At 33.7% G+C, this 19,330-nt stretch overlaps 2 protein-coding genes across 4 annotated transcripts; one reads left to right on the top strand and one right to left on the bottom strand.

The window, feature by feature from the left end:
• Window positions 1-1,904: 1,904 nt before the first annotated feature.
• LOC128165032 (protein qui-1-like) lies at window positions 1,905-13,823 on the top strand. Of its 3 annotated transcripts, XM_052829225.1 has the most exons (25): window positions 1,905-2,165; window positions 2,272-2,305; window positions 2,500-2,660; window positions 3,645-3,847; window positions 4,271-4,370; window positions 4,487-4,589; window positions 4,723-4,874; window positions 5,018-5,092; window positions 5,229-6,563; window positions 6,644-6,946; window positions 8,106-8,339; window positions 8,760-9,017; window positions 9,109-9,232; window positions 9,366-9,553; window positions 9,757-9,882; window positions 10,111-10,190; window positions 10,428-10,607; window positions 10,895-11,012; window positions 11,476-11,666; window positions 11,921-12,114; window positions 12,202-12,364; window positions 12,489-12,684; window positions 12,956-13,186; window positions 13,328-13,455; window positions 13,619-13,823. In XM_052829225.1, the coding sequence occupies exons 3-25, from the start codon at window positions 2,534-2,536 to the stop codon at window positions 13,745-13,747; spliced, it is 4,938 nt and encodes a 1,645-aa protein (XP_052685185.1). In that variant the 5' UTR covers window positions 1,905-2,165; window positions 2,272-2,305; window positions 2,500-2,533; the 3' UTR covers window positions 13,748-13,823. The 3 variants fall into 3 exon arrangements, with proteins under 3 accessions (XP_052685185.1, XP_052685186.1, XP_052685187.1); XM_052829226.1 differs by lacking the exon at window positions 9,757-9,882 and having other exon boundaries at window positions 1,905-2,305; XM_052829227.1 differs by lacking the exons at window positions 13,328-13,455; window positions 13,619-13,823 and adding an exon at window positions 12,726-12,801 and having other exon boundaries at window positions 1,905-2,305; window positions 12,489-12,590; window positions 12,956-13,091.
• Window positions 13,824-13,833: 10 nt separating this feature from the next.
• On the bottom strand, window positions 13,834-18,315 carry LOC128165039 (alpha-(1,3)-fucosyltransferase 10-like). The gene is made up of 9 exons (XM_052829237.1): window positions 18,213-18,315; window positions 17,620-17,695; window positions 17,251-17,284; window positions 17,035-17,114; window positions 16,395-16,585; window positions 15,900-16,121; window positions 14,917-15,107; window positions 14,566-14,752; window positions 13,834-14,431 (listed from the first exon to the last, which is right to left on the bottom strand). The coding sequence occupies exons 2-9, from the start codon at window positions 17,693-17,695 to the stop codon at window positions 13,898-13,900; spliced, it is 1,515 nt and encodes a 504-aa protein (XP_052685197.1). The 5' UTR covers window positions 18,213-18,315; the 3' UTR covers window positions 13,834-13,897.
• Window positions 18,316-19,330: the final 1,015 nt, after the last annotated feature.

The following is a 19,330-nucleotide window of genomic DNA, read 5'->3' as shown; positions in this document are numbered from 1 at the left end:
TGCTTCGATAAGACAAAATATTTAGAGCTGGATTGAAAGCTATCATATATTTTGTATCTCAATCGGATGATTACAATTAATCTTGTAGTTTATTTATTATGTAGAAATCTTGTTCAACAGCATGTTGCTTTGGTTTGTTGGCTAGTTTTTTCTGTCAATGCCTTGTATTCCTCGTTACTTTCAGGTCTGTTAATAGTGACATTCTGCTTAGAGCTGGTCCTGTTGTTTCTTTCTAGTCTTTGCTTCGTTGTAGCAAAAGATTTTGTCATTGATCTTGAGCTGTAATCCTTGATTAATTAACCTTCAAAATAACAATTAAGTCGTATTTGTAACATGTACCTAGTTTGTTGTTGTGTTTGGTTATATGTCGGGTTGTTAAAGATTTCCGAGGAAGACACTTTGTTATTTGTCCTTTTCATTACGTAGGATTGCAATAATATATAATATACTCCCCATTTACTGTATTAATTAAGACCATTTTGTTAATAATAATTAGCAGTTCCTCTAATGTTAATTCTTTTGATTCGCATTGAAGATGTTCGTCCTGTTTTAATGAAACAATTGCGAGTGTTGGGGCAGAACAATGGTTGGGACAGCATCTCAAAATTTTAAAACATTTAGACGTTTGAAGATTTCAGATCGGTTATTGTATATTTTTTGAATATGCTTGAGTATTCTTCACTACCTTAAAACATCATTTAATTGTAAATACTTAGAAATTCAATTATTTTCAGTGCACATAATTTTATATGAACGCAAAATTCAAATAACTTGAAAACCGTCAAATTTTAGCTATCTTCGATTAAAGTCTCTTGCTGATGCTTCTGGGGAGCTAGATTCCCTATCTTGTTTTAGCCGTGTGGGGTCAATTCAGGGTGTTATCTCGTTCTTGTTCAACAAGATAGATAATTTCTTTTTTTAAGCTAATTTAAGCTTTTAGTTCAAAACGTATGTTCTTTAGTATCTATGACGTATGGCTTGAAAATGTCAAACTAAGGTAGATCTACTCCAGTCGTCTGCATTGTCTCCACGCTTTACCGGTATTTTTCTCTGAAAGTTTTGTATCTTCATTCACTTCATCAGTGTATTTGTACACTCATATTTTTTATACAACAATATGTAATTTTCAACATTTTCAACGTATTTTAACAATTATGAAAGACCTTTTTTTCAATGGAGGATTTCATTTCCATCGCTCTGTTCTTGAGAACTTAAAACCTTCGGCGAAAGCTGGAGAACGTCAACCTTATCACACTCTTCTACTTACGTATTTAACCAATGTTAATTATTTTCCACAAATTGTCGATCCTCTTCTGTGTTAAATCCCTCTTATTGCTAATTCAAACAGGTACACACTGTAATATACTTGTATATGTACTTAGCTGGTGAGTGTAATAAATAAGTCCTTATTCTGCATTCGAGACATATTGGTCGTAATTAAACGTAAATAGGGTAGTTCTTGCAGTTTGATTTTGATGGAATGGAAATGTACATAACATGATTTAAGAAGTTAGTCCCCTTTTACGGAAAACCCCTTCAATTTCTTCTTTACAACTTAACAACAAAGTTTAGGCAGTATAAACACGTCCCTGCACCACAGCCTGTCTCTATCCTGTACTCGATTTGATGGCAATCGAGAAGTCCCGTTGGTTTTCACTCTTTACCAATTCCTTTTACCATAATCGTTCACCACCTTCTTTATAAAATGAAGTACCAGTACATTTGCATACATTATTTTCAATATCTATACATGTCATTAGAGTGTCAGAGCATATTATTTCATCATCATGCTCACGCATGGGTTCTGCTCCAACAGAGTTCTGTTATATGTAATTAAGACAAGAACGAGTACATTTATGGAATTTAATTCATAATTATGCACGTCTGACATTATTTACCAGACCGCTTAATGGTGAATAAAGGCAAAGACCTGTATCAATATGAACCATGCGTGTGAAAAGCAATATTGTACAGGTATAGTATAAGTCGGAGATTGTAGCAAGTATCCATAACAACCACGCTGCGTCTTAGTTTCTATTGATGTGAACAAGACTGGTGATTCAGGCATTGTCGCTTACCCTTCCTCGTGTACCATCAGGTGTACAAGCGGATTAAATCACACCGGGGTCTTTCATCTACAGGCAGAGAGATGGCTGAAATGAAATGTATGATCGATTTCCACCTTTGTGTGTCATTTATTCCCAATTAATAATCATTATACAGAAACGATGATGCTTATATCATATCCTTGTTCCTCTATTCAACGCCCAGGCTGTGTTCTTTGATGTTCTGTGCTGGACTGACAGTAAGTTTCATTTTCACGGGGTTCTTCTAATGAATAACGACTTGAATTTTGATTTTTTACCGAGGTCAGAAATCCTGTACAAGAACAGTTTTTATTTTCTTCTGATAATCTCTTTAAATGAAAAATTAAAAAGTAATATTATTTGATTTTTTAACTCTCATTTTACATATATTAAGATGTTTCTCAATTGTTAGGTAGTTTTATGAATCGGATGATGACAGAGATCAAATGGCAACAACGGACCCAAGAGCTTGTTACAAAATAGCCGTGCAGAACATACTAACCGGCAAACTACAGGACATCCCAGAGTTACCGAGACAGACGGTCAACATTTATGTGTGCTCCAATTATTCAGGTAAGAATGAACTTTAATTTGCTCTCTGTAGTTTTATCAATACGCCATTTTCAAAAAAGAATTATTGAAATCAATGCATTTGTTCGTCTGTGTTAATAAGAATATATTGGTTGCTTAAAGTACACGTCACTTTGATGTATGCCTACCACGCAGTAATTTCGTTAATGCGATTATATAAGAATCCTTTTGCATACCATCTTTCAATTACCTCGCTGGTTTAATAATCACAAACTATTGATTTCTGTCTTCGTGATAAAGCTGATGAAAAAAATTAAGTTTTTGATCTAATACACCCATGTCGGTTCAGAGAAAGAGTATTATACACTTTATGAATTATTTTTAATTCAGACATCCTAAGAATTCCCATCTTTTGTAAATTAAGTGATATATAGCTTTCGATCATTATATACCCGTTTGTTTGGCATATTCTCACATTATGAATATTTGATAATATCTAACAGTCTAATGGATATTGCACTTCACTCTGCTGCCATTAGTTTGATCTAGCCTTATTTCCTTTCAAGGAATGATGTTTATGTTGTTTAGCCAAATATAAGTTGTTATTCACAATTGGGGAAGGTTCGAGCAAATAGTATTTTTTATTGAATTTTTAATAATTTGTACATAATTTCACTAATGAATTTTAAAACATACAGTCTTAAAGGGGACCATTGAACATGTATTTCATTAACATCATATTTGTTTTACTAATGATGAAACGTAATGACCAATGGCACACACACAGATCATGCGAATATTATGCAAAGGCTGTTGTTTATCTTCGTTTAAATCCTAAATACTTTTTTTAAACTAATAAACAGTTTTGATTGGTGTATTCTTGAAAATATGAATAATGAACAACGTTTCAAGGAAAAATCATTAGTACTGTCTCATAATGAAACATTCAATTAAGATAAATTAGATTTTAGCTATTTTTTTTTTAACTTTTAAAGAATATTGATATAAAGCATTTTGATAACGCAGAGTTTGAAGTTGAAAGAGCGGCACTTCTGAAAGACACATTTCCTACTCTCCAGTATCATTGCCTGAAATACGGCATAGACCTGCACTGGGTAGACGTTCATCATGCAAATCAGATTGACCATGCCAAAAACACGCACATGTTTCAACGTCATATGTCCACTTTGGAAGAATGCCACAGGAAATCATCCGGACCTTTCTTTATTGTAAGCAAGAGACATCATTGAATGTAAAACGAACCAAATACATGTAATTATAATCCTTTGTTGCAGAATGAGACTTTATATATTGATGCAGTGCCTGTATACATGTACATATATATTCCCAATAAACGTAGACAAAAAAATAAGATAGTTTTGAATAACATACTGCCGATATTAAAGGCATGTTGCTGTCTGTTGCAGCATCATCTTACTTTCAGTGTCTTACAATTAATTTGCCGTTGTGTTTTTCATGATTGTGTATTTTTATTTCTTGTTTGGTTTAAAAAAATACACGACCTCTACAGAAGATAATTGCAGATGTTGATGTGAATTATAGTAAAAAAAAGAATAATTGATACTATAGTATCCTTTATTTCGTTAAATTATACCTGCTTATGGTTGTATCATAAGATTTCTCTATTGAAGTGCTTACTTGGATCAAAGTATGGTAAATGTCCATTGCCAAATTACCTTGACGAAGCCGAATTTACACATATTAGGAATGAGGCATTTGAAGGTGGAAAAGGTGGGTGATTTAATATTCAATCTTTTAAAAAAATTGGTTGAGTGTATTCATATGTGCAAGTGTGCATTCGATTTTCAAGGTTTCAGTTCATAAAAGGGTGTTCGTTTTCTTTATAGACATTAGACAACTTGATGAATGGTACGTCAAAGATGAATACTCTGTTCCTGCATTGTATAAACTGAAACCAATCCAAGATGTCTCCAAAAATAGAAAGCTGTGGTAATTATTCGGAAAATAAATGTCAAATGTAAATTTGTGTTCGAATAATTTTTTTCTCAATTTCTCCTGCTTGCCCACGGTTATCTTTTTATGTGAATCTCAAAGATTACAAACGTACATGTATAACTTGAAGTGTCAATCAGAGGGAACATCAGCAGTCTGTGGAAGAAGAATCTATTTACTCAAGTTTATTGGACATCATTCAGTATGGCGCCAAAATAGCCCACGACGAAGGAAATATAAATCAAGTTCATATCCAAAAGCAAGAAAGATTTTTTACTTCAGGTGTGAAAATAGTCCGTTTTTGGTTTTTTTCATTTTTTCTTTTATTTTTTTTCTCTGTGTTAATTTTAAGCGCTATGATCTTAATTTTTTTTATTCATGAACTCTGAACATGTTCAAAAATATTTGTTATATAACGTTTTTAGCCTTTGAACAAGAGGTCGCTTTGGCTCTGAAACTTAACTGCAGACAAGGAGTTTTCATCTTTAGAAATATTGACGGTAACATGTTTGATATCAATTAATATTTCTTTAATATTTTTTATTCTTTCTTTTTTTTATTTTTTATTTATTACTTATTTATTTATTTTTTGCTTTTCTTTTAAAGACATTAAACGTTCATGTATAATTTTGTCAGAAACCAAAGATAAAGATGACAAAGTCTCTTTGGCTGACCTTTCTCAAAAGGATAAGGAGGACCAAACCAATCAGGAAAAACTCAACAATCTGAAATATGAGGTAGACTCAAAAGTTCCCAGGACAAATGTGTTTTCTTTTACGATTGCTGCAAATAATTCTGAGGTTTCTTCAGAAAATCCGGAACATGTAACTTATCTAGAAAACATGACAGCTGCAGTAGCCATGCGACTGAGAGATTTATTTGATGAAAACGAAAAGACCAAGCTTTGTTTTCCATCGACGAAGAAAGGAGAACTCTGCTTAGAAACGTTAGTACATTTACAACATTGCAATGAATTACTAAAAGTATATAACGGAAGTGGGTTGGAGATTATCCTATCTAAGATACAAATGCTACTCATGAATGGAACTAAGGCTGAACATCAACTTATCATTGTAAAAGGAGATCCTGGTTGTGGAAAGTCACATTTTCTGTCGAAAGTTTGTTTTCGTGCAAGAGAACTTTTTGGCAAAGACACAATACTTATACCAAGATTCATCGGAATTACTCCTAAATCAAAAGATAAACAGAAGATTTTGAGGGATATTTGTGTTCAACTCAATTTTGTTTTACAACAGAACATTTCTCTTGATGAATATGATGACTCCCACCTCACAAATTACTTTTATGGTCTTGCAAACCGCATTTCCAAAGGCCAGCGCAATCTGGTGATAATGTTGGATGGCGTTGAAAATTTAGAGAACCTAGTAAATGGTGAACACCAGTCAATGATTGACTGGTTTTCGGTCAAACTACCCCCAAAAGTTCATCTCATCATTTCTTACAGACCGAGCGGAAATTACGTTTTCCAAAAACTTGAAGCCAAAAGAAACAATGTAGTAGATAGCATGATAATTTTTCCGAGTTGGACAAGCGAGCGAATCCGAGATGCTTTATTGTTTATACTTTCAAAACACAAGAGAGTGATTGCCAAAAATAAAGAAAAGTTGATAGTAAGTCATCTTCTTAAAGCGTCTCCATTTGTACTCCAACATGTGCTTTGTCTCATGAAAGACGAGCGCGTGGACAACAATGTTATTAACAATCATTTTCCTATTTCGAATGAAGAAATAGTGCACAAAAAATTGGACCAGCTGGAGTTTAAATTTGGTAGTGAGATCGTGGAAGCGGTGTGTCGATATATCACTCTATCAAACCTTGGATTAAGTGAAACTGAACTCTTAGACATATTGTCCTGTAACAATGATGTTGCATTGTCAATTTTAAGGTCAAGTAATTCCGAGTTCTTTCGGTTCCCTTGGTACATATGGATACACCTTAAAAACGAGATAGGTATGTATTTTTCGACCTAAATCTTTGGTTTTTGTAGTTAATACTTTGTATTGACACTTTTTCTGTCATCTTCGTTTCAGGTTTGTTACTAGCGCAACGTTATGTGCACAGAAAAGTTGTATTTTGTTGGTCGCAAGGATTTGTGGAAGATATCATTCGAAGAAGGTACATGGCAAATGTAGACAGCATTTGTGGTATACACTCGGATCTAACCGAACTGTTTTTGGAGACGTGGATAGAAGGAAAACGAGTTCTTCTTAAGGAGAATGCAACATTGAAAGAGGATGTGCAAAGATACGTTTGTCATCAACCCTTATTGTACAGCGAGACAAAATATAACAAAAGAAAAATTAACGAACTTTGGATACAACTTCTACAATTAGGTAAGCGATATGAAAATTTACAAAACTCTTTCAAATAAATGGTTGTAGGACTATTTAATTTTTAAAACTGGTAAAGTATTATTTAAATCAAAGTACAAAAAAGGTTTACGTTTAACAAGTTTTGAATAAGTTAACGAAGTGGAAGGTTATGGAAAATTGAATATTTTTGAGAATGAAAAGCCTGTTCGTTATGATATAGGCCAGGTACTTTCATTCTGTATTAATAGAATTGATATTTTCATTAAAACTTAAAACTAAAATGTTTGTATCACATTTCTATGATATTGGTATTGTCATTTTATGTAAATCGGATTGATTTTTTCATTAAAACTAAAACGTTTGTATTACATTCCTATTGATACCGATTTGAATGAGTTAGTTGAACTCAATTATCATTTTCGAAATTACTACTCTATTTGCATAAACTAGATTTATATATATTATATAGTATTATGATACTTTGTAATTTGAATCATAATTCAGTTTCATGAAGCTTAAAAAATATATAAAATTCTGTTTAAAGTTATCAATAATAACATATTTTGATGTTTACTTCGTATATTTCGTTCACATATCATCTTCTAAACATTATCGACGTACACAGATGTCAGCTAAAGGTTATCACCCTGCTGCCTGGAGTCAGATAATAAAATTATTATTTTAAAAACAACAAAAACAATAAACTTGAAACGGAATACTAGTATCGATAATGATGATCGAAATTAGTACATTTGTTTAAAGCAACAGTTAAGATGGTATGAGAAATCTGTTGATATTAAAGTATATTAAAGTACATTATAATTAAAATACTTTCACTAGTTAGGAATTTTCAAATTTTACAATTTTAACCAAAAAATTGTTTTAAAATTTTTTTGGAAAGGTGAAAATTTTTAAATCCCCATCGGAAGTCGATGACTTACAGATTCGTAGTAAACCCTCTAACTCACTTCTCTATGCTGTAAAGTGACAATTTTTGGAAACTATTTATAGAATTATAATTGATTTTATTGTTTATTGCGATAAATATAACGCCACAATATGGCGATGTCCCTTACCAAATTAAATGTGCAAAATTGATGCTATTAAAAACAATGTCGTTGTAAAATATTGGCATTGCCTTCACATGCCATAATTAACCTGTAAATCCTTTTATGTGCAGGTGATACTAGACGTCTTAAGGAATACACCTTGTGTAACTTTGAGTATTTGCTGTCAATGATCGATTCTTCGTCAGTAAACACGGTTCTTCAGAATTTCCGACTAGCCATGTCCAGACTCGTTGATGCTGAAATCTTCCTGATTTATAACTGCTTGTTAAAATCATGCCCCGTGCTGATGCGACAACCTACACAATTAGCCAACGAGCTAATTGGTTACTTGAAAGAAATCAAAGGTGACATTATCGGTGACATTAAAGTCAAGCATTCTCGTGAACCCCTAGAGACCATACAGTTATTTATCGCAATTTTTCACATGTAGAATGTATCAACTACGCGGTTGTACCATTAATTTAATAGTTTATAGAACAGTAAAGTACATATTTATGATTAGAAGTTGTGTTGTAATAGGTTCCGTTCTTGGTCTCTTTAAAACTTTACATCAAATATCCTATATAAATTATGATATTTCAAGCTGAAAGATTGATAAAGTTTTAATTTTATTCCATTAAATATTCTTGTTTTCTTTAAAAAAAATATTACGCAAATACAGTAAGAAGAGTGATGAATATCTATAAGATCAATGTCCTGAGAGAAATTAAATGTCTTTCAATGAACTTTAAAAAATATGTATCATATTTTCAATATTTTTTCAGACTATTTTCCATTATATGTTGAACCTCTTGTGACCCAAAGTATGCAGTGGTGTGATACATATAGCGAGCCATTATTCATTCCTATGACGTCATGGTTACCCAGTCCGTACCTGCCTCTTGTTGCTTCATTGGATTGTGTAGATGGCGCCAACCTTATCGCACCACTGCGCAATAATCAACATATCCTCTGTTCATATGGTCTCCTTGATATTGCGATGTACCATGTACCATCCAAAAAGTTGCTCAAGTTGTTTTCTGGTAAATATTATTGCCCGTTACTTGTTCTGAATCTTTAAAACAGATTAATTCTAGTTCGATGTATTTTAAAAGTTCAATTTGTCTGAATCAGGCCACAGAAGCAGTGTAAGATGCATTATTCTGTCACACAATGAGCAATATTGTATCAGTGGTTCAGAAGATTGCACCATCAGGTTCTGGAAATTTGCTGAAGGATTGTGCACTAGAGTCATAAGGTAAATAATCTGTACAGGATAACAATAAAGGTGGCAAAATATAACTTTTCAGTATTTAAAACTTTGTATGTGTAGCCTGTACATGTGTTATAAAACGCGATTGGCTATCATACATTTTTAAAAATCTTTTTAGAGAACATCTTGGGGCTGTTCTTTGTCTGACGATGACCTCGGATGATGACATCATAATAAGTGGGTCTGATGATACAACGATTGTCGTGTTCTCAGTCATGAGTGGAAAACGAATCGATGTTCTGAAAGGACACACGAAAGCTGTGACGGCATTGAAGCTGAATAGCAATGCTGACCTTCTAGCATCAGGTAAACTATGGAAGTTGTAGCACTTGAAGCATGAACAAAAATATCAATTATCAATTAAAACGATTAAGTAATCCCAATATCAAAATAAAAGCGAGGACATCTGAAGGGTGACTACGGCTACACGATAAAAAATATTTTAAAGTAAATTTAAGATAAACATGTGAATAAGAAAATAAATAACTAATTTAATATGTATCTTGCAGCATCTCGTGACACTAAGATAATTGTTTGGTGCATGCAAGAAAAGGTCCAACTGCTGTCGGTGGATGATATTCATTCACCAATTTCTTGCATGGATTTGACAATGGATAATACATTTTTGCTTGCAGGTATTACTTATACCCAGTATCTTTTATAGACATACAAAATGAAGAAATTTTCATTTCTCTAAAAAAACAACTAGTAATGAAGCCGAATAACTTGTATCAAGGTTTTAAGGAAATAAAAAAATCATTTTCTTAATATAGGAATATCAGTTAATGTTCTGTCATAACCATCACTGATTTCATTAATATATGATGTAATATAAAAATTGATTACACCTTAATATTTTAAAGGCTGCGAGGACAGCAGTCTAAATGTACTGTCATTCACCACGGGGTCTTGGATTCATCAACTTAAAGGCCACAAAGGATGGGTGAGCATTCAAAAATGAATCCTACTTGTAACAACAGAAACTTTGATATTAACAGTGTTCCTGTATTTCCTCCGAAATAATCTTATACTTCAATGTTATGGGAACCGAAAAGTTGTGTTGTATGATGTATTCTTTGTAACACAAATGAATATTCTTTTTGCTATTTAATATCCATTTCTCGAAAATCGGAGGAAAAGATTCAAGTCATAATGAAATATTGATTGGTTATACTTAAAGGTAAGGTCTTTAGCTCTGGCTAATAACTGTAACCACGTGTTTGCTGGCTGCCAGGACAACCTGATTTACCTGTACAATTTTCGGACCACTGAACTGTTAGATGTCTTCAACGGTCACACTTCCTCGGTGACGGATATCAGAATTTCCAAGGATCAGTCGCTCATCTTCACAGCATCCGAGGTTGTGAAAATCCTATATCTAAAGATTAACTGTCCATTAACGGCTAAATTTTGTTTCATCTTCACTCCAAATAAATCGAAAATGTTGCAAATTAATATTAATATTCCGTGTATCTTTGTTCTTTGGTATGATGCTCAATGAAACGTTGCAAGAATTGGATTTTCAAATCATGAATGTGCAATTGGCGTGAAATATTTTCCACAAATTGACAACGATAATAATAAAATAGTTTATTTTTGGTTGATGAAAGCAAAATTTATTGTTAATTTTCAAAGCTATCATTTCAGGGAAAGATAAATTTATGGAGTTTTTTGCCCAAAATGACAAAGCACATCAAAAGTGACGAACATAAATGCATGATAACATGTGTGGCAGTTACGAGTGATGGAAAAATCGGAATGTCAGGTACACACTAGTTATGGGCGATTTCATTTCCCTGAGGAGGGCTGGATGGTACCACATAGCTTATGTTAGGTTAAAGAAATCTCCTCAGACAAAGAGCTCTATAATATAAAGTAACATGTATAAAAAAAATATTCAATTTAACCTACAAATTTTTGGATTTTTTAGTTCTAATAAAAAGCGTTTCGCCAAAATTATCAATGTCAACTTTTAAGGCAGGTCTGCTCGAGAAAATGTAAAGAAAATAACATGTAACCTTAACGCTTTGGTAAAAAACAAACGTTATTTATTTCACTAAGTGTTATCTCTCTCTCTCTCTCTCTCTCGTTAACTTAGGACAAGCCGAATGTGTTAAAAGTACATTTAATTCCTTGATTAATGATCAATTAGTCTTGCTAAATAGAAAAAGAAGGCTACGTACAAAAATATGTTTAATTTCATTGTGCTTATGTATCTGGCCTTTTAGGGGGTACTGATGGCGAAGTAAAGCTATGGGATCTGGAGACAAATACTTATTCAGAAAGCTTTCTTGGTCACAGCGGAGCTGTTGCTAGCATAGAGCCTGCTTCTAATGGTGCGTTTACAGTCACATCAGCGGAAGACAGGAAAATCAAAGTCTGGAGTATGACTCTGGCTATCGTCATTACAAACTATGAGGTATTTGTCGAACTTTGATAACGGAAGAAAAAGCTTGTTCTAGCCATTGATTTCCCATTTTTAAATCTGACTAAGACTTTTATTGCATATGCTTGCAAATTGGGTATGATGTTGCCATAAAAGTCCAGTTTATGCTTATCAATGGTCGTCAAGTTGCGGGTGGCACACTTATATGAAACTGTATATGACAAATAAATTCTTCTTTCCTTTATAGTAAAATTGGCTTTCTAATGGAAGATGTCTATATTTTGCAGAAACATGACAGTTTTGTTCGACAAATTAAGATAATAGAAAATGATATGCAAATTTTATCCTACGATGTTATGGGGCATTTCCACTTGTGGCAAGCTGAGGATGGAGCGACTCTTATATCGTTTGACAGACATGCATTTACATTCATTTTATCTACAGACTGTCAACTTCTTGTTACAGCAAGGGGAGATAACTGGTACGAGATCTGTCGTGGAAAAAAAGTAACAATTAATGTAATTTTTACGTTTTTAATGCTTTAATGTATTTTTGACTTCTTAACAAGTGCACGAGTTTGGAAGACGAAATCAGGGACTTTGGTCACTGGGATATGTCATTCGGAGAAGATCACGTGCATGTGTTGTGATATCAGAGACAAATACCTTGTGACCGGGTCAGAGGATAAATCTTGCAAGGTGTGGGACCTTACCACTGGAAAACTCACACAGGTACACATGAACTATCACACGTGTCAAAACTGAACATTACGCAAGAACAATACTTTTATAGAGACAGATGTGTTACTCTTTCTTTTCCCAATTTGTTGACACATGTGATCGTTATACATTCCAGGTCTTAGTCGAGCACAGTACATGTGTAATCAATGTAACCATCAAAAGTGATAGTAGCACTGTCATATCAGGGGCCAGCGACGGGTGCATCATGGTTTGGGAGGTATCCAGTGGGGAGTGTATACATAAACTAAATACCCACACGTCATGTATTACCTCGCTTAAATTTCTGTCCAACGAACAATTTGTCATATCATGTAAGATTTATTACAGTAGTTTAACTTTTTCAACTTTTTAGAAGAACAAGATGATTACATTTGAAGCAGAAAAGTAACTTTCAATACCCTCATTAAATATGATGACCAATGGAATCGGTAATGAATTACATATTTTTAAACAAATATTTTAAAACTTTGCTTTTTTTACTAAACGGTGTCAAGTTACCTTTTGGATATAATAAGAAAAACATACATCTTCGTCTGCAATAAGAATCTACAGTTGAATCTATAATTTTTCCTTCGTTCACAGCGTCCAAAGATGGAACCATTAGACTATGGGATGTGGTTTTGGGTCTGCATGTAGCAATGATCGACATGCATCACCCGGTATTGAGTTGCAGTATGTCGGAGAACTGTTGTAGATTCGTCGTTCATTTAGAGAACTGTAAGCGTGTGCCGTTGCTATGTCTACATAACTGTCCGGAACCTACCAACTCCTCTACGTCTGAACCGAACTTCAGCTATACCAATAGAAATGAAGGTATGTTCCAACATTTCTGATATTGACGTGGTTAAAATAAAAACCGTTTTAAGATTGTGATGGAACCTTGTTCGCCATTCATTTAAAAAAACGAACTACTTTTTACATGTTGAATACTGATGAGACTTCATTGATTTGTAGACACGAGTCCTATCTTACCAATACATCCTAAGATTTCATCCTGTGATCGGTACTCTATATTATACCCGGTACCCAAAAGATCTAACCCCCGCGTGTCCACCGCCTCACCTTTACCTGAAATAGTCAGAGTATGTGTACTATCATTCTTTTCTCTGTCGTGTTCAGTAGGTTATGAATACTAGTAATTATGATAAGAAGAAGATGGAAGTGTTTTAATACTGAGTGTACACACTGTCCATAATTAGTTTAAATGTTTACAGTGCTGTTGTATTAATTCTTTTATTTTCACAGCTTTCGCCAATCAGGGCACCAAAAAAGTATCAGACTAAGTCAACAAAACGAACGCATCTTAGGGTAAATATGCCCAGCCGAAGAGGAAATCCGAGCTCCAGTGCTTCGGCGCTGTGTACAATTGTTTGACTGGGCGACGATCGACGCTACATTACATCAATATGAACATTTTTGCATGATAATAAAAAGAAACTAATCTCTCATATTTTCGTTAGTTTTTTTTGTCAAAATGTATTTATTGAACACAGACTGGGTTAACACAATTCCATTCTAATGAAATTATCCATTTTTATCATCTTCTCGTAATTTTTTCGCTAAAGTAGTCAAATCATCATGGGTGAAGGCATGGTGATTGCTGTCGTAGTATTTCTGGAATGCCTTAGCAAGATATTTTGAATAAAACCATGGTTCGGCAAACCATGCGTCAAAAACTCCGTATTGTCCATGTTTATCAAAACGTCTAGGAGCTGGGCATCCATAGTGATCTATATTTGCTGTTCTTGGCGTTATAGGTTTATTTTGCGCACGCGCATTTTGTATTTCGTGGATTTTACGGCATATAAAACAGTCAAAGCCAGCCATGTGAGAATAGAACTTTTTAGGATTTTTCTGAACGGCACTGAAATCTCCCCATTCACGTGCCTCTATGTGTGAAATTAGGAACTCGTTGTCAATTTTATTGGTAGATTTGAATTTTAGGAATTGGTTGTATTTATCGTTGTTCTTATCTAAATCTATTAGATATTCGGCCAGGTCTTTCGCACTTGGAAAGTCCGATACCAATATTGCCGATTTGTTAGAGGGAAGAAAGTCCTGGAAAAAGTTTTGGTTGTTGCACATTAGAAACAGAAAAGATTAAATAAAAAGCAGTTTTAATGTAAATATAATTGTTGATTTAAAAAAAAATAATTTAAACTATATACCGTCATTTGAAAATTAATTCCTACCTTGACTTTGGGAGAACCAAATACTATCGGCACGGACCCAAGTCTGAGTGGGCGCCATAACTTCTCTGTCATATAGTCATCACAAATAGCATTCTCCATGGCCAACGTGAATTTGTATTTTGCTGCAAGTTTGTGAAAATCGTCATGATGCATTCCAGCCATGCTTTTACCAATATCAAATCTAATGCTACAAGACAAATATATAAAACAAACCCTAAAAATTGTCTAAAGAGGAGAAAAATGAAAATCGCCAATTCCTAACTTTATGTCACTTTCAGACAAATGAAAGGAAAACCAGTAAAAATCAATACATATACTATTACTACTCTTCAACTAGTATATTATATTTACTGTTCGGGTAAGTCCTTGTTATGCAGACACCTCCCATACGAGTCTACAGGGATGTACTTCTGGAGGAGTTTAACATACTCGTCCCTGTCTGACGGGGCGCCACAATCACTCTGGACGTACAGTACAGGGGCCAGGTTCTCTGATCTCCTCAGCTGAGACTTGGTCTCCGTGTCCACAACGTACCGGGTGTCCTATACCACAAAGTTAAACAAAGCTCGTAGTGGCGTAAATTACATTCAATTTGATGTAAAAAATAGATCATACATTTAGAACCATTTTAACAAATGCTTGGACTTTCAATTGGACGTAGTACATCTAATTTCTTGCGTGAAAACAAGTTAAAAATGACGCGGTTTCAAGCGAAATATACACCGATTGCGTAGTCTTAACTCAAAAGCCAGACAAATCCTGTTATTTTCAAAGAGCCATGTTTGAGTGGCTAGGAATGAAGTGGATAGGCCTACGTCACATTGCTGTTTGAAACAACTAACTCAAAGTCCAAGCTCTTGTTAAAATTGTTCTAATAACTGCTAGCTTCTTTTCAGAGGGTTCGATGTTCTTGGCCATTTTTAGACTGTATTGATTTCCTTTAGAAGTAGAGCTTTATTTTTAAAACAGGAAAATATCCAAATTTAAAAGGTAAAATACATAGGATTTATTCTCTTTACTAAATACATGTAATTGATTATACCAGAACATATCATATCTTCATAATTTTAGGCAGAGCTGATCGGTTCTTTGTTGACCACCCAGCCTCATTAATGCTCGAAGCTTTTATCAACATGGATTCAATGTTTCTACAGACTGTCATGGTGTAAATTTTGAATTTACTGGGTGGTTGTAAATATAAAATTTACAACATGACAACTAAAAAAATTTTGTAATTACACCCACCCAGTAAATTCAAAATCTACAACATACTACATGTCTAAATCATAGACTTTTGTCCGGTGTCTAGCTGTATGCACTGTGTGGGTACTCACCAGCAGGTAATCCATATTGGGTAGGTGTTGTGTAGATAGGGGATAGTCAGACTGGCGTTTAAACGTGGATGTGTAATTAAATAAAGAAATCACTTCCTCGTGGGAAAACATGTAATCGTTGTTTTTGGGAGATTCTTCGTGTTTTAATGCCCAGATTTGATTTGGCTTCCGGGGAAGTGGCATATCAGCAAGCTCTAATGAAGTCCCATAAAAAACTATTGCCTAAAGAAGAAATAATAATAATTTCTGTGAATTGTGAATGTATCTCTCTCTCTCTCTCTCTCTCTCTCTCTCTCTCTCTCTGATATACAGTATATATATTATTATTGTGTGATGGTGCAAATGCCTTTATTGATCTATGTCAGAATGATTATGCCTTCATTGATTACTGTTTCGTAAAATACAATCTCTTTTCTCAAAATCTCAAGATGCTAATAAGTCGTTTATCAATGATTCAGTCGTAAATTGAGCATAAGTTAGAGGACCCAAACTCACCTGGACATCGTTCTGAAACTGCAGTGATCTATCAACACTGACTCGACATTGTACGTTTCCACAAGTAATCTCCTCATCCGATTTCCCGCCATAAGTAGTCCACCACAGTATAATAGGTTTATCAACGATCACTATTGGGTCGATGTTTGAGCCAAATGAAACTTGATCATAATGTAAGACTGACGTAAAGACTAGAAGGAAAAAATACTCACTGATCAAAAAGTTGTACATCAAAATCAATGTGATGTATATTTCTATTTGTTATTTCATATTGTAGTACAATTTTACCAATGCATGTTCCTAGTACCACACGACATCCAATTAAAAGGATACTTAATTAATACAGCGCGGTAAGAACCATCGTTTTCAGTTTCTCGCAGACATACCGAAAGCTAATATCAATCTAATCTGTGTCTAAAATGGGAGAGGATACCGAATCAATATCAGGTAATTAGTCATAGCTTTAGATGAGGTTCTGTTAGATAAGTGTCAGCTAAATATATATAATTAACAAGCATGCATGTTGTTTATGTACCAGAAATTCATTACATTGTCAACAATTTAGAGAATGTTTTCATTCCCATTTTAAAAACAGGCTTTGGAAGAAACTGTGAATGTATATAAATACTTGTAAATTTACCATAGTATAGGACAACCACCAAAGGAACTGATAATAACCAGCATAAATACGAGTTGCGCAGTTGGTATTTTCGCAGTTTTCTGAAACAAATATCAAAAGTTAACTTATTAAAATTAAGGAAAGCGAAATCAAACAATTCATGCGTACGTATCTAGTTAGCATCGATTACTATTTATACATCTTATTCACAAATAAATGAAGTTTTTAACGCCATACCTCATTAACCACGTCATCTTGCCAGTTTTGACTCCTGAAAAGTTAACATTATATTATCAATGAAGAAAAACTGCTAAACTATATTCACGTGGCAAAAGGTATCGCTAAATTGATAATTATTGTGCTCAATTTTTTTTTATACAGGTACACTTTAAATGATTTTTCAAAATCAATCAAAGAGAAGATGTTCGCTTTCGATTGACAATAGAACTATCCTAACTTTTCAGTATTTAACGTAATTCAAAAGTGTTACATCTGATCATAGTAATGACAAGATCTTGCATTTGGTTATGAATGTTGTTTTATGGTTAACGTGTTAGAGGATGGATAACATGCACATTAATATTACTGAATTTTAAATAAAAGTACCGTCTGCTTTCGAAAATTGACGACTCTCCGATTTGTCCTCATCACTGTCTCCTTTGCTGTGATGTCCTCTTCTCATCTACAGAATAAAAATTATTTTGACACAACAGTGTTGAAAAATCTGAATACGTGACGTTCTTCATTTTGCTACAGAGTTATCTGTCCTAAATCATTTCAGTTGGTGTGAAACAATCAATGAAGTTCATCTTACTTAATATTATACATGTAATATTTAATCTCTCAAATACGAGTGAAGATATAAACGTTTTACCCATATTCAATGAGAAAATCTATTTTCTTCTGGTTGGAATTCATACAAAAATGGATATATTTTCAAACATGTATAATTCATGTCTCAATAAGCCAGTAAATAATGCGTGAGGTTTATCTATATGGCAAAAGGTTGTATTGATTAGATAGTCCTGGTTGGTTTATTCGTAACTAAAACCATCATATATTTTTTTGTCCGCGGTCAATACTGCGCAACAGATGTTCAAGACAGTTACAGGGATTGCTTAGCGTCAACAAAGGAAATGCAATGAATCAAATATAACACACTTAGATTTGTTTACAGTTAAAAATGACACTTGATTTACCTGAGTTTTGTACTGGTGATGACACGTGGTCTTCCATGTAGATAATGACTTGGGATGGCAAATTTGGTGTTGGCAACTTTGGAATTTATTGACAACACCATGCAGGAAATATATGAATTGAAAACAAACGGCAAACCAAAAGTTCTTGCATCAAAATTTAACATTCAAATGCCGAAAACACCGAGCTTAGAGTATAAATTTTTATTTTTGATAAGTTAATTTACTCTTGAGCTAAATACTTAAACTAAATGGATTTAATTTTTTTTTTATCATTTTAGTACGCCAGCATAGAGACGAGGATCATACGAGTGGTCGCAGTGATTCATCGCTAGATGGTGTTCTTGTTCAGCAGACTGTTCCCTGTATTACCTTTACCTGCTTTATACATATTGCACATACCAATGCTTACATGTACATGCGAAAGAGTTAGGAGAAGGGAGGGGGTATGGTGGATTTGAGGAAATATATATGAAAAAGGGGGTTTAAAAATGGGTTCATTTATTTTGATTGTGAACTCATCATGCAAATATTGATTTAATTACTTTATTTTAAAAAAGAAACGTAATATTTGTGATAGTTTGTGTCAATATCCGATTAATAAGTAAATCAATTTGATCATATATTTCTATTTGTTGCACTTTTGAAAAAGATTTATGATGCCATTCTTTAAGGGTTCATTGAAGAAGAGTTAACTTTACATTTTATTCAGAAAAATAAGATAAATGTATCAAAACACGGTATCTCATTTTATGACATATGATGAAGCGGTTGCTTCTGTGCATATTTTTCAATGTTAAAGTTATTACGCGTTTTTCCGCACTCAGATTACGCCTAGCCTTTTATAAATTATGCTGATAGGATTTCGTAGAAAAGAGGTTTTGAAGTTCCCTGAACTGAAAAAGATGGAAATGTTTACTTCGAAAAAGAAAAAGATATCGCTTGAGATGAATATATACATGTATGATGGGGTTTTCTTAATAACGAGAAAAGTCCTTTTTAATTGTCTAAACATACACGCGTAATCTTTCCTGTTTAAAATAAAAACGACCCTCCTATAATGGAAAATGGTTTTCCACGAGCGCCAAAGACGACTATATGTAGCGATCTACACGCATCTA

The sequence above is a fragment of the Crassostrea angulata genome, chromosome 10, assembly GCF_025612915.1.
Source record: "Crassostrea angulata isolate pt1a10 chromosome 10, ASM2561291v2, whole genome shotgun sequence".
NCBI lineage: Eukaryota > Metazoa > Mollusca > Bivalvia > Ostreida > Ostreidae > Magallana > Magallana angulata.
The sequence above is the reverse complement of the archived record's forward strand: the minus strand, read 5'-3'. Positions and strand labels throughout refer to the sequence as shown.